The sequence below is a fragment of the Schistocerca nitens genome, chromosome 9 (genome assembly GCF_023898315.1).
Source record: "Schistocerca nitens isolate TAMUIC-IGC-003100 chromosome 9, iqSchNite1.1, whole genome shotgun sequence".
In the NCBI taxonomy this organism is placed as follows: Eukaryota; Metazoa; Arthropoda; class Insecta; order Orthoptera; family Acrididae; genus Schistocerca; species Schistocerca nitens.
Window position 1 is genome coordinate 149,735,136 of NC_064622.1, and position 15,672 is coordinate 149,750,807.

Sequence of the window (15,672 nt, forward strand, 5' to 3'; positions counted from 1 at the left end):
TTGTCCAATTACTAAATATTCTGCCTCGATTGCTAGTTACTGTTATTCCAGCGAAGATCCATACATGACACACTTTAGTAATTCCATCATTATATTTGTGAAAACACAGTACCTAAAGCACGTAAGGAGCAACGAAGCTAGATGTTAAGTGTTCTGATCCACTGAATATCATTAAAAGGAGGGGGAAAAACATGTAACTTCACAATAAAAATTTTCTTCTCAAAGCACACACATTACTTCGTCAGATCACTGCTTCCTTCTACAAATGTTACTGCCAGAGTGACTATTTCACACAGTTCATGTTAGAAGAGACTACTAGATGGCACCACAAATGAACCGTCTAGCAGGCAATGCTAGCTTCTCGCTAAACACTGATTTCGGCAGTTTTGGTGATCCAGTCGAGAAAGGAGGTCACCCTGGCGAAAGCAGATGGCGTCGGTGTGTTGCATCCCGCAGGTGACCCAAAGCTCGACACACCGATCTGCTTGTAGCCTGATGCGGTCTTGAGAACAAGAGCCCCGCCGCTGTCACCCTGCAATGCAAACAGGTTTTGGTCAAATGTTTGAGCACAGTGAAAACAAGCCTGCCTACATATTACACAATGAATGTTCGTCTGAAGTTTCGGAGCCATACGAAGAGTGGAAAATGGACAAATGGAGTCTCAAATTGCCCAGCATCAGGTCTAGTTAAAAAAAAAGTTTAATTGGTTGGAAGAAATCGCGGTGATTAAGAAAACTTTCATTAGTGATCTGAGGAAATATCGAAATGTTTCGGGAACAGTTGCTGTTAGCTATGTCAATATTGTTTCAAAAAACTTCATCTCTCCAAGATCTATCTATTTTGTACATAACAAAATTACTTTTCTGTGCTATTTAAACATCAAAATGGTTTCCTGCGAATGAAGTACTACATTGAGGACAGATGAAGCTTGTAAATCAAATGAGGTGTCATTAAAATCATGCTTTCTGAACAAAACTTCAATATAAAAAAAACTGCGGGTAAAATTTTTTCTGGGCCTGTTTGTATAAAAGTAGGAAATAGATTTGAGGAACATTTGACATGCCTTTGAATCGGCAGAGGCGAAAGTGGAAAGAACAGCGAAAGTGCAGTGGCAGAGTGAAACAAAGGTATCATATCTCATATTTCTCAAAAACATAGCCCACAAACAAAACAAATTCTTTGTGTTGTTTATTATTTGTGGCATGCTGAAGGCATAGTAAAGTTTGTATCTGGCGCAAACTGTCGCTATACAGACAGATCCAGATCGATTTGTAGAGTTTCCTCACTCAGGTTGCCACGTTACCCTGTCTTATTTAAGTTTGTAACAGAAAAAAGCCTTTCACGCAAGTATGTTGATCTGATCTCTCTTTACCTTAACAGGATGTCACTAGTTTTATGTCTCTTACTTTTCGTTCATTCTGGACAGTTTTGCCAATCACACTATTATTCATGAATCCGAAAGAAAAATGTTTTTGGCAGAAGATGATAAGTGTCTCATACCGTATGGGAAGGTGAGCACAGCTGCACAGTTATTTCTGGATGTACACTAGTTTATTTACCAGTAGACTACTGCAACGTAAAAACCATTTTAACCAGTTGTGATACATAATTCAAGTACATGAAATATTTTCTATACAAAGTCTTTCTCATTACATTAAATCACTTTCTGACAAGCTGTATGGGCACGTGTGTTAATCACTCCAGAAGTCGTGGTAAACTACACAAGTTAGGTTAGCTGGCAAGTGATGATAAACGTTTTATAAAAATGGTTCAAATGGCTCTGAGCACTATGGGACTCAACTGCTGAGGTCATTAGTCCCCTAGAACTTAGAACTAGTTAAACCTAACTAACCTAAGGACATCACAAACATCCATGCCCGAGGCAGGATTCGAACCTGCGACCGTAGCGGTCCTGCGGTTCCAGACTGCAGCGCCTTTAACCGCACGGCCACTTCGGCCGGCAAATGTTTTATATATCCAGGTAATGTGAATACTTTAGCTTGGGCTTATTACCACTAGAAAGATGATGACTAATTGTATCATGAAAATGAAATTTGTAATGCAAGAGAAAGTTAAACGTGAATCGTGTGTGTGAAGGTGTAAAAACTTTGAATGAGCTTTCTAACTGATTCATGCTTTGAAAGAGTGGAAAGAAACCTGACAACAGCACTTAGAACACTGTCAAGCTACTACAATCGGAACCAACTCAGACCAAACCCTTCGAAGACACAAGTGTGTGCCTTTCATTTAAGGAACAGGGAAGCTAACCGTGAGCTACGAATTGCATGGTCAGGCACCCAACTCCAGCATAATCACGCACCTATATACTTGGGAGTCACTCTAGATAGAGCTCTGACATTCAAAACTCACTGCAAGAACACCAAAATGACAATCTCCGCTCGAAACAACCTAATTCGCAAACTAGCGGGGACACAGTGGGGATCACATCCACAAACTATTCGCTGTTCTGCAATGGCACTGTGCTTTTCTACTGCTGAATATGCTTCTCCAGTCTGGTACAGGTCATCTCATGCCAGACAAGTAGACATTGCTCTCAACGAAACCTGCAGGTTGATCACAGGTTGCTTAAGACCTACCCCAACTGATAAGCTCTACTGCCTGGCTGAAATAGCGCCACCATGGATACGCAGAACAGTGGCTGCCAACAAGGAGAGACTGAAAGTGGAACAGGACAGTGCCCATCCACTGCACGGACATAATCCACCACAGCAACGGCTGAGGTAGCGAAAGAGCTTCCTGAGAACATCCGAGAAGCTCACCATTTCACCAGAGAAGACAAGACTGGAGTTATGGAAGAAGTCGACGCCTCACCTGTAGACACCAGAAGCTGAAGAACTACCACCTGGACACAACGAGAGCTGGCTGGTGTGTAAATCTTTAAACAGATTACGATCAGGAGTTGGACGATCCAGAGACAACCTGAAGAGATGGGGCTTCATAGCAGAAGATACGTCCTGTGAATGTGGACAAGAACAAACCACAATCCACATGCTCCAGTGCCTTTTGTGCCCTACATCCTGCACGAAGATTGATCTCCTACAAGCCACTCAAAGCGCCTTGGAGGCTGCAAAGCACTGGGCACATGTAATATAAATACAATTTGTGTATATATATGTACATATTTATTGATGTGTATGGCTACTGTAAATTTGTATGTTTCTGATTCGAGAATATACTGTGCGAAAAAAAAAAAACGTAGATTGTATGAATTTAATTCATTTTATGTGAAAGATCCGTCGGTTTAATAGGAGGCTGACTATTAATCTAATACATTACAGTCTTAACAAAAAAAAGTCATCCATTCAGAAGTACTTGAGCTGTCCTGTGTGAAATGATGCAACACACACTTAAAATTTTTCATTGATGGAGGAAAGCATAAGAGCTATGAGGTTACCGCATCTGCCAAATATTTCTAAATCTGTGTGTGCATGTGTCTGTGTATATGTGTGCTCACGTAATTTCAATAAAGAAAAAACAGATTGTTCATATACTTTTTTTGAATATGTCGTCAATTCAGGCGAGAAAACTTACGTAAATTTTTGATGTGCAAAACTGTAGTATAATTGGATACTTTTGAATATGGCAGACTATACGTACTAATTGGCCTGTATCGTTTTAGATAAAAAAAGCACTGTGCTGTCAGTGGCTGTTTTATTTTAATTACGGTCAAAAAGTTTCCCCACCATCACCAGATTGCGTTTCTAAGCGCTGTGTTTAGGTGTTTCATTGTTATCGAATGCTAAAAAAAAAAAACATTTATCGCCATTGTCATCTTGCAGTTCTAAAATTCTCGCCTTCGTCATCTTCCAGCTTTTTAATTTCCACCCACTCGTGGATAAGTTAACCAAAGAGCTCATTCCAGCTTGATTTGCACCTAGCAGTTTCCCTCTGAAGTGAAATGCAACCGGGATTGCTATCACACTTTGCGTACATCCGTTCATTATTGACTAATCGCATAACCAATTGGAGCAGATCTGATGAGGTGACAGAGTTTTTATTTTACAGAAGTGTGCAGTAGGAATATTAAGTTAAGTTGAAACATACTGGCAGATTAGAACTACGTTGCTGGTCCGGCAATCGGTCGTGGAACCTTTGCTATTTGGGGGGAAGTGCTCCACTGACTGAACTATCCGAGCGCGACTCGAGACCGTCCCTCGCTGTTTTACTTCCGCCAGTACCTCATCTCCTACCTTACAGACTTTGGCTTTGCAGTGCACGATTTTAAACTGTCAGAAAGTTTCATTTCACCGCACACTCCACCACAGAATGAAAATTCATTCTGGTTACGGAAAGCTGATAACAAGACATGTTGCAGAAATCTCTTCAAGGACCTAGTACCATTACATTAAACTGCTTAATGTTATTTTTGGTTAATAACAGAAGTGGATGAAACATAAAAATTGCAGTACACGACAGTGACGTCCCTCTAGCACTCCCATGAGGTACATCCGAAGTTACAACCGCATCTGTCCATTTCTTCCCTTTGGAACAATGTGTCGGGCTTTTTTTCTGTTTAAAGCAGATAAAAAATCCGCTTGACGGACTCCTTGACTGTCTCCATTTATTCCAAGCTAAGTACGTAAGAGTGGACCAGATGTAACTTAAATTTGAAGAAACAGTACTGACGGCAGTTTAATGTAAGGTTAATTTCTGTACTCTGCCCCTGCATCTCTGCTCTAAGCGCGAGCATTCTTATTGTAAATCCAATTGAAAGTAATGTACTGCGAATTGTATCTCGTTCCTTATTTCTCGATCTTTGTTCCTAACTCAGTACCTGCAGATTCTAAAATGCATCGTGAACTGAAGTGTACCGAGCCCATGTTCCTGAAACGGCCCCAGTTTGTGTGCTTACAGTTTCTTTGGCCTCCGACGATACCTGCTTAACCCTTGCAGGCATTCCTTGTACCGCATTTTGCCTACCGTCTGTTGATTTCATACCGGTCCTCGTACCCGGCACATCAGATAAGCGTCAAACTAAAGAGTGAGCTTCTGTAACTCTTAACTGTTCGTTTTCCATTAACCAAACATCGCCGTTCTCTTGGCCTCCGCTACCTAGCTCTCCTGACTTTTAGGTGGCGCACTGTTGCTTTGCACTTCAAGAAACTTTTGTTCCTGCGATTCTGTACACCTATACATGCCATGCCAGCTAGAGGAGCAACCGAGAACTCTTTTACGATTTACGAAGGACAAAATTAAAAATTATCTGATACCGCTTTATAACTGGATGAAAACACTTATGTTTTGCACACACACACACACACACACACACACACACACACACACACACACATACATACACACACAAACACACACACACCTATTATTCACTTTGATTAAAAATTAGCACCTCTCCAAAAACACGTTACAAGTTTCTACAAAATGGTTCAAATGGCTCTTAGCAGTATGGGACTTAACATCTGAGGTCATCAGTCCCCTAGAAGTTAGAACTACTTAAACGTAACTAACCCAAGGACATTACACACAGCCATGCCCGAGGCAGGATTCGAACCTGCGACCGCAGCGGTCGCGCGGTTCTAGACTGAAGCGCCTAGAACCGCTCGGCCACAGCGGCCGGCCAAGTTTCTAGAAAACGACGCCGCTACAATGTTGCAATTTTTCAACACTGCACTCTCTTTGCAGTACAGAAATTGGACGTTCCCGTAAGAGAATATTAAACATTAAATATTTCCTGTCTAACGTTTACCAAAAGATTTGCGGTGTCGAATCCTGCCAGGCGGCGTCAGATAAAAGTTCTCCTTACAACGAGGTAACTGTTGGACAAATACCATTCTTAACACAATATGAATAACTGACTGCCAAGTCGTCTGAGATTGAGTGAATATTAATTGATTGTTAGTCCTAGTCTCCAGTGGTTAGATATTACAGGAAAATGGGAAGCAAACGAGCATGTACGTTGGGGTGAAGCTTAAAACTAATTAGCTGCATTATGAACATTTATATCACAGATGAAGCATATTTCATGAGTTAAACTTTCTCAACTATATGACAAATATGCCTCTCAAAGACCGGGAAAGTAAAAAAGAAAACCTATATCTTGACTGATTGAAGAAGTAAAACAGCTCATGAATCTCAGAGACGCTGCACATTAGGCATATAAACAGCGTCCCACGCCTGAAAATCGTAGTACGTACAAACGGGAACGGAAGAGAGTCAGTCAAGCTGTGAGAAATGCAAAACTCATTCGCGCCCATACATGAACCGACAACAGAAGCTTCCCATTGATGCACGAGAGGCAACTACTATGAGCTTCTTAGATTTCATCATGGTATTCGACCATGACATTTTACTTGCAGAACTTATCAGCCCAAATTTCTCGCTAAGTACTGTGCAATGATTTCGCTCATTCTCGATTCTCACCAGCAGTCCATCATGTTCGGGAACATAAAGTCACAAAGTAGACAGAATCAGGCTTATCCCAATGTTCGGTATTAGCTTCTATATGCTTTTCACTGTACGTAAATGATTTGTCATCAGTTTTGTGCTACGGGAAAACCACAATTACGCTGACGACCTCCCGTTGTGTCTAAGTGCGAAATCAATGAACCTGAAGACAGTTATCGATAATCTGAATACTGACCAGTGTGCACTAACAAAATGGACGCAAGGTATAGGGTTAAAGCTCAACCCATCCAAACCCAAGCGGTACTCCTTCAATAAAATTCTTCAGGGTATCAGACCGCATCGTCATAATTTAAAATGCGCCAACGTTTCGGCCAGCGATGCAGCTAGCCTTCATCAGGGCCTTACGTTAACTGCTAAATGAACACACTTGGTTCCTTAAATAGCTGCACGAGAAAACCGTGTCGTTACTTGATTGGCTGTAAAAGGAGGAGGAGGAGGGGTGAAAGGTATGCTTTATTGGTGTTTCCTTTATTATCTGTCATTGGCTGAAATAGCTGTTTTCTATTGGTCTTTATATTAATCCACCCCATTGGAGGAGACGGACGAATAGCGAACAGGTGATGGCTGTGACGTCATACTGTTTCCATGCTGTCCAGAAGCCGGCTGCGGCGTGCCATTGCTTTGTGTGCTCGCGACCACTACTGCGGCTCTCCGCGTGTCTGCATGGGCCGCCACGGCTCTGCCGCCGCTCCGTAGCCCTGCTATTGCAGGCAGCCAAGACCTCGGAAGCTTGTACCCGTCCTCTCTATTCATGTTGGCGGGTCTTTTGGCTATTTCTATCGCCTCTCTAATCTTTCTTTTGAAAGTGAGAGGCTGTTTCGCCAGGACGCGGGCTTCTTGAAAAAATATTGGTTTCCCCCACTCGTCTCGGTGTTCCGCCACTGCTGACTTAGTGTGTTGTTTCAGGCGGATATATCTTTCATGTTCCGAGAGCGTTGTGCTAATCGGACGTCCCGTCTCACCTATGTAGACTAATCCACACGCACAACCAATTTCATACACGCCAGCTGTGTGTAGTTTGTCAACTGCAATCTTGGTAGAACCAGCATGTCTGATATTTTGTTTCTGCTTCGGAAAATTGGTTTGATGTCGGCTTTTCGTAGAATTTTGCCAATACGTTCGGTGACCCCTTGTACATATGGTAACACAGCAATGCTCTGTGCCTCCTTCTCCTCTTCCCTATTAGATACCATAGAATCCGTAGAGGCTTCGGTACGTCATCTGCCACAGGCCGAGGCGGAGAAGATCCGGCAGGAAACGGTCAGAGTTCTGAATAAAGCAAAGCCACCGAAGCAAAACATCAACGCTGAGGAATACCATGCCATCAAGGAACTCAGGGACAACCCCCACTTAGTAGTGGTACAGGCAGATAAGGGCAACGCCACTGTAGTCTTGGACACAACTGATTACAACAAACGAATGGAAGATATTCTCGCAGAACCTATCTACAAGAAACTTCAGGGAGATCCGGCGGCCAAGGTAATCAAAACGACGCAGGCACTGCTCAAGCACTCTAGAATCAACTTCGACAAGGCCAGAAGATTCATCCCGCAAGTGACACAGGCACCAAGGATATATGGTGTACCGAAGGTACACAAAACCGACTTCCCCTTAAGGCCCATAGTAAACAGTATAAATTCGCCGACCTACTACCTAGCGAAAGAACTGGCACCTAGGCTCCGACACCTAGTGCATCAAACCGAGTCCTACGTTAAGGATTCCACTCACTTCGTGTCTCTCCTAAAGGAAATGCGTGTTACGGACCAAGATCTGATGGTTAGTTTCGACGTCAAATCCCTATTCACGAATGTCCCAGTGTCAGATACTGTGAACATCCTAGAAGAACGCGTGGCACCTGATATATGTGAGCTTGTGCGCCACTGTCTGACGACCACCTATTTCAAGTGGAGAGGTCAATTTTATGAACAAACTGACGGTGTAGCTATGGGCTCACCCCTATCGCCTATCGCAGCAGAAATTTTCATGGAGGCATTTGAGGAAACAGCCCTCCAGTCCGCACCGTTACGTCCAAATTGTTGGCTTCGCTATGTCGATGATACTTTCGTCATCTGGCCCCACGGAGAAGAGGAGTTACAGAACTTCCACAAGCACCTTAACCAACAGCACAGGAATATTCAGTTTAAAATGGAAACAGAGAAGAACGGTGTGCTGCCTTTTCTCGACGTGGAAGTTTATCGAAAACCTGATGGTAAACTTGGCCACAAAGTGTACAGGAAACCAACCAATACGGACAGGTACCTCCACGCCTCCTCCCACCATCACCCCGCGCAGAAGAAGTCCGCCCTGCACACGCTAACGAAGAGAGCGTACAGGATAAGCGGCGAAGAACATCTGAAGACAGAACTTGAACGCCTCAGGTCCATCTTCGGAACTAATGGCTTTGGGAAGCAGATGATAGACAGCACCATGTCGACAAGGGAGAAGACTAATAGGGAAGAGGAGAAGGAGGCACAGAGCATTGCTGTGTTACCATATGTACAAGGGGTCACCGAACGTATTGGCAAAATTCTACGAAAAGCCGACATCAAACCAATTTTCCGAAGCAGAAACAAAATATCAGACATGCTCGGTTCTACCAAGATTGCAGTTGACAAACTACACACAGCTGGCGTGTATGAAATTGGTTGTGCGTGTGGATTAGTCTACATAGGTGAGACGGGACGTCCGATTAGCACAACGCTCTCGGAACATGAAAGATATATCAGCCTGAAACAACACACTAAGTCAGCAGTGGCGGAACACCGAGACGAGTGGGGGAAACCAATATTTTTTCAAGAAGCCCGCGTCCTGGCGAAACAGCCTCTCACTTTCAAAAGAAAGATTAGAGAGGCGATAGAAATAGCCAAAAGACCCGCCAACATGAATAGAGAGGACGGGTACAAGCTTCCGAGGTCTTGGCTGCCTGCAATAGCAGGGCTACGGAGCGGCGGCAGAGCCGTGGCGGCCCATGCAGACACGCGAAGAGCCGCAGTAGTGGTCGCGAGCACACAAAGCAATGGCACGCCGCAGCCGGCTTCTGGACAGCATGGAAACAGTGTGACGTCACAGCCATTACCTGTTCGCTATTCGTCCGTCTCCTCCAATGGGGTGGATTAATATAAAGACCAATAGAAAACAGCTATTTCAGCCAATGACAGATAATAAAGGAAACACCAATAAAGCATACCTTTCACCCCTCCTCCTCCTCCTTTTACAGCCAATCAAGTAACGACACGGTTTTCTCGTGCAGCTATTTAAAGAACCAAGTGTGTTCATTTAGCGGCTGAAGAGCGGCGGATTGTGCTGCTGACAGCCCTCCCCTGCCCATATGGGGCAGGGGAATGAAATCACAATAAAGAAAAAAAAAAAAAAAAAAAATTCATTTAGCAGTTAACGTAAGGCCCTGATGAAGGCTAGCTGCAACGCTGGCCGAAACGTTGGCGCATTTTAAATTATGGCGATGCGGTCTGATACCCTGAAGAATTTTATTGAAGAAGACACGGCCGCGGAAGCCTACGCTTACATTTAACCAAGCGGTACTAATTGGTCATTCTAGGCTCATTAGCCACGAATATCTGGAACCCCTATCATCTTTAACCCAAAATGGGACAAATATCAACCTCCCTCCTTAATCAAATAGTCTGGGAGTAATAACAGATGAAAATATAAATTAGTCTGAGCATGTAACTGCAACGTAAAAAAAGGCATCAGCATCTCTCCATGCTTTACAAAAATATAAAAATTTGTTCCCTCTTGATCTGAAAATGCAACTTCTACAAACACTTATACACTCCTGGAAATTGAAATAAGAACACCGTGAATTCATTGTCCCAGGAAGGGGAAACTTTATTGACACATTCCTGGAGTCAGATACATCACATGATCACACTGACAGAACCACAGGCACATAGACACAGGCAACAGAGCATGCACAATGTCGGCACTAGTACAGTGTATATCCACCTTTCGCAGCAATGCAGGCTGCTATTCTCCCATGGAGACGATCGTAGAGATGCTGGATGTAGTCCTGTGGAACGGCTTGCCATGCCATTTCCACCTGGCGCCTCAGTTGGACCAGCGTTCGTGCTGGACGTGCAGACCGCGTGAGACGACGCTTCATCCAGTCCCAAACATGCTCAATGGGGGACAGATCCGGAGATCTTGCTGGCCAGGGTAGTTGACTTACACCTTCTAGAGCACGTTGGGTGGCACGGGATACATGCGGGCGTGCATTGTCCTGTTGGAACAGCAAGTTCCCTTGCCGGTCTAGGAATGGTAGAACGATGGGTTCGATGACGGTTTGGATGTACCGTGCACTATTCAGTGTCCCCTCGACGATCACCAGTGGTGTACGGCCAGTGTAGGAGATCGCTCCCCACACCATGATGCCGGGTGTTGGCCCTGTGTGCCTCGGTCGTATGCAGTCCTGATTGTGGCGCTCACCTGCACGGCGCCAAACACGCATACGACCATCATTGGCACCAAGGCAGAAGCGACTCTCATCGCTGAAGACGACACGTCTCCATTCGTCCCTCCATTCACGCCTGTCGCGACACCACTGGAGGCGGGCTGCACGATGTTGGGGCGTGAGCGGAAGACGGCCTAACGGTATGCGGGACCGTAGCCCAGCTTCATGGAGACGGTTGCGAATGGTCCTCGCCGATACCCCAGGAGCAACAGTGTCCCTAATTTGCTGGGAAGTGGCGGTGCGGTCCCCTACGGCACTGCGTAGGATCCTACGGTCTTGGCGTGCATCCGTGCGTCGCTGCGGTCCGGTCCCAGGTCGACGGGCACGTGCACCTTCCGCCGACCACTGGCGACAACATCGATGTACTGTGGAGACCTCACGCCCCACGTGTTGAGCAATTCGGCGGTACGTCCACCCGGCCTCCCGCATGCCCACTATACGCCCTCGCTCAAAGTCCGTCAACTGCACATACGGTTCACGTCCACGCTGTCGCGGCATGCTACCAGTGTTAAAGACTGCGATGGAGCTCCGTATGCCACGGCAAACTGGCTGACACTGACGGCGGCGGTGCACAAATGCTGCGCAGCTAGCGCCATTCGACGGCCAACACCGCGGTTCCTGGTGTGTCCGCTGTGCCGTGCGTGTGATCATTGCTTGTACAGCCCTCTCGCAGTGTCCGGAGCAAGTATGGTGGGTCTGACACACCGGTGTCAATGTGTTCTTTTTTCCATTTCCAGGAGTGTACTTCCAACTGTTGATTAGAGTGATATTATCCTGCAAGACCTTTTAAAAGTAAGCTTACTGCTTCTGGAACTGGTTATGGGTGTCTGTGTTCGTTATATCTGTGATATTCGACACTTTGATCGTGTTTCGCCACATCTACCCACGCTGCATTCAGACAAGCGCAGAGATTTTCATACTCTCTGTCTACCCTTACGCGTGATCACTCTCTCATATCTCTCCTCGACTTTAACGCTCTTACCTGAACAACACGGCAGAAACATTCATTCCACACTCGTTTCCGTTCCATTCCACAGGTCAGCCATCATCCTGAAGTCCTTCTCAGTAGCAGAAACCTGACTTTACAACAACCTCCTACATAAAGTTACTGAACTAAATAGAATCTCCAGCTTGAAAGACAGGTAATGAAATACCTAGTTAAGCAACAATAAGGATTAACATTGTCCCTGTGCTTCTAGTTCCACTTGTGCATCCCACTTCCCAATTTGATCTTCCTCATTCCCCAATATTCTTAGCAGATGTATTCATCTTATATCTCCTGTTCCCGGTACTCGCTATATAAGAAAACATCTATTTAGTATACCCGTAAATTCCTCTTATACGAGTATCTGCCACTATAATTATTGCTATTATATCACAATTATTATAACTGTTATCAGTATTAGCAGCAGCAGCTGCAGTAGTACAAGGAGTGATAGTATTGACGTTATTAGTTCATAGCCAGTATAATGTAGTCACACTACCTCTTCAGACAATTAAATCATTTTAATACTAGTTGTCATATCAAAATTGTTATTTCTTAGGTAAATATGATGTAAAAAAAGTACTGTATGTGTGAAACAATGATCAGATATCAGAGAGGGGCCTATGAGCCTAATCAGATCGCGTTCAACAAATAAATAAAATAAATAAATAAATACTCCTGGAAGAGCAGCTACATGGAGCACACATAAGAGACACTAAACCTCTGGTTCCATGCGGACTAACGATAGTAACCTAATGGACTTGCAATTCCTCGCACACAAAGATTTTGAAGAAAAATATGCCACTTTCCATTAATAAACGAATCATCAAAGATTACCCATAACTCACAGTGGAAAGGATCATGATAACAGACTGGACAAGTGACAAATAAAGTGAATAATGACAGATTAAAGAGCGACTTTGGTTCCATATGAACTTTTGTAAAATGATTCTAGAACTCGCTAGAATTCCATACTGTCCCTAATGACTGAATTTAATTGTAGTTGTAGAGAGACCTCTCAAAATTGAACTAATTCCCATTAAAAAATCACAACCCACTTGATCACAGACCGGCAACTGCTGGCTGCGTCTCACTTCTTCTGAAGCCATGTAAGCAATCTGTAAATCTGAACTGGCTCACCTCAGGATACAGATATCGGCAACCCGGTATCTATAGAGCACTTCAGAGAAAGTTTAAGAAATGTTAATTGGGGAGATGTATATAATGAGCCAAATGCTAACGATAAATGCAACATATTTATTGATAAATTTATATCCCTTTTTGAACATTTTTGCCTAAAAAAAATAAATGTAACACAAAACAGTTTTCAAAGAGACCTTGGATTACTACAGGTATTAAAGTATCTTCAGAAAGAAAAAGAAAATTGTACGAGACAGCAAGAATTAATAAGGACCCAGAAGTAATTTTACACCATAAATTTATTGTAACATGCTAAGAAAAGTTGTTAGAAAACCGAAAAATATGTGTATTAGAGATGAAATTAACAATTCAGTCAATAAAATCAAATCAGTATGCAATGTTGTTAGAAGACAGACAGGAAAAGTAGCCACTGGGGTGGGTAGCATTACTATTAAAGACAACTAGACCATCTTAACCAACAGTACACAAGTACCTAATGTATTTAACAACCATTTCTTAAGTGCAGGTGAAAAAAATGTTAAAATAGCTCAAAAGAGAGAGGGAAGCAGTACATGGAAGAGTCAGTTTTGGGAAATCCTTGTCAGATTAATTTTCATCTAACAACCTTTTGTGAAATAAGGAAAATCATTAAATCTTTGAAAAATAATTGTTCTGTTGGAGTAGGTGCCATCTCTAACAAAATATTAAAACAATGTGGAGCAGTTACAGATGATGTTCTGAGACACATCTGTAATGCATCACTAACTCAAGGTATTTTCCGAGATAGGTTGAAATATACCACTGTCAAGCCTCTCTACAAAAAAGGGGACACCACAGATGTCAATAATTACCGGCCAATATCCTTGCTTACAACATTTTCAAAAATCGTTGAGAAAGTAATGTACTCAAGGGTGGTTAGCCATCTCAACAGTAATGCGATACTTAGTAAATCACAGTTTGGATTTCAGAAATGCTGTTCTACTGAAACAGCACTATACAGTTTCACTGCCCACATAATTGAGTCTTTAAACAATTATATGTCAGCAACAGGAATTTTCTGTGACTTATCCAAAGCGTTTGATCGTGTGAACCATGACATTATGTTACAGAAATTACAAGTATATGGCATAAATGGAACAGCATATGAGTGGTTCAAGTCAAATCTACAGAACAGGAAACAAAAAGTTTCTTTACATGATTTAAGTGATTTAAGGAAGTTTTACACTTCATCTAACTGGGGTGCAATTATATTAGCTGTTCCACAGGGTTCGATCATGGGTCCCCTTCTGTTCGTGATATATGTGAACGACCTCCCTTCTTATCTGAAACAAGAAGCTAAACTAACACTGTTTGTTGATGATACAAGCATCGTTACTAATCCAGTAAAAGAAACTCCAATAGAAAATGATACAAATATTGTCTTTGTAAACATTATTGATTGGTTTTCTGCAAATGGGCTTGCTCTGAAATTTGAAAAAAAAAAAAACACAGTACATCGAATTTTCTTCTGCAAAGAGTACAGTTCATTCAATAAACATAACACATCAACAGAAGTCTATAGCCAGGGTAGAGCATACTAACTTTTTGGATGCAGATATAGATAAGCATCTTAATTGGGTTGGGTTGGGTTGGGTTGGTTGGGAGAGGAGACCAAGCAGCGAGGTCATCGATCTGATCGGTTTAGGGAAGGAAGTCGGCTGTGCCCTTTCAAAGGAACCATCCCGGCATTTTCCTGTAGCGATTTAGAGAAAAACCCAAATGAGGATGGCCGAACGCAGGATTGAACGGTCGTCCTCGGGAATGCGAGTCCAGTGAGAATCTTAATGGCAAAAATCATATTTTGTATCTCCTAATGTGACTAGGTTCAGCATGTTTTGTGATCAGAATAATTGTTAATTTTGAGGACATAGAAATTAGGAAGCTAATATACTTTGCATACAATTACTCTCTGATGTCATATGGAATAATATTTTGGGGTGACACAACACTTGGGAAAAAATCATTCACTGCTCGAAAGAAAGTGGTTAGAATAATATGAAGGGCTCATAGCCGCACATCTTCTAGGCATCTGTTTAAAAAGTTAGGAATTGCTATGACAGCCTCACAGTACATTTACGGAGTAATGAAATTTGTTCTTAACAACATGGACCAGTTTAAAAACAACATTGACTTTCATGATCATAATACCAGAAGAAAGAAAGACTTACACTATCCTCTACATAACCTATCTTTGGTGAAGAAAGGGGAAAAATATGCTGCTCTAAGACTTTTCGATAAATTACAAGATGAAATAAATATCTGACAGACAGCAGTAATAGTTTCAAAAATAAATTCATATCATATCTGCTTGACTACTCCTTTTACACCATAGCTGAATTCTTGAATAGGAATAAAAAAAAAATCTATAGGTATAACATATGCGTTTTGTGCCATTTAAGGGAACGAGGTAGGTAACAAAAATTTTAAAGTATTTTTTATTTTATTTTTAAGAAGAAACCTTGATTCACGTGTGCATTTCTTACCCACTTGACACATTCCACACCATGTCGGTTTCCGTGAGACTGATCAATAGAACACGTAACTAACTAGATGCGGGCACACTGACGAATCACTGAGATGCTAACTAACTAACTTG

General features: G+C 42.8%; 1 protein-coding gene across 1 annotated transcript in view; it reads right to left on the minus strand.

Annotated features, from left to right (window-relative positions):
• Window positions 1-364: 364 nt before the first annotated feature.
• The window catches only part of LOC126204064 (collagenase-like), a 44,613-nt gene continuing 29,305 nt past the window's right edge, over window positions 365-15,672 (minus strand). The window contains exon 4 of the mRNA XM_049938487.1: window positions 365-532. Coding sequence (XP_049794444.1) covers window positions 365-532 — 168 coding nt within the window. The remainder of the gene's footprint in view (window positions 533-15,672) is intronic.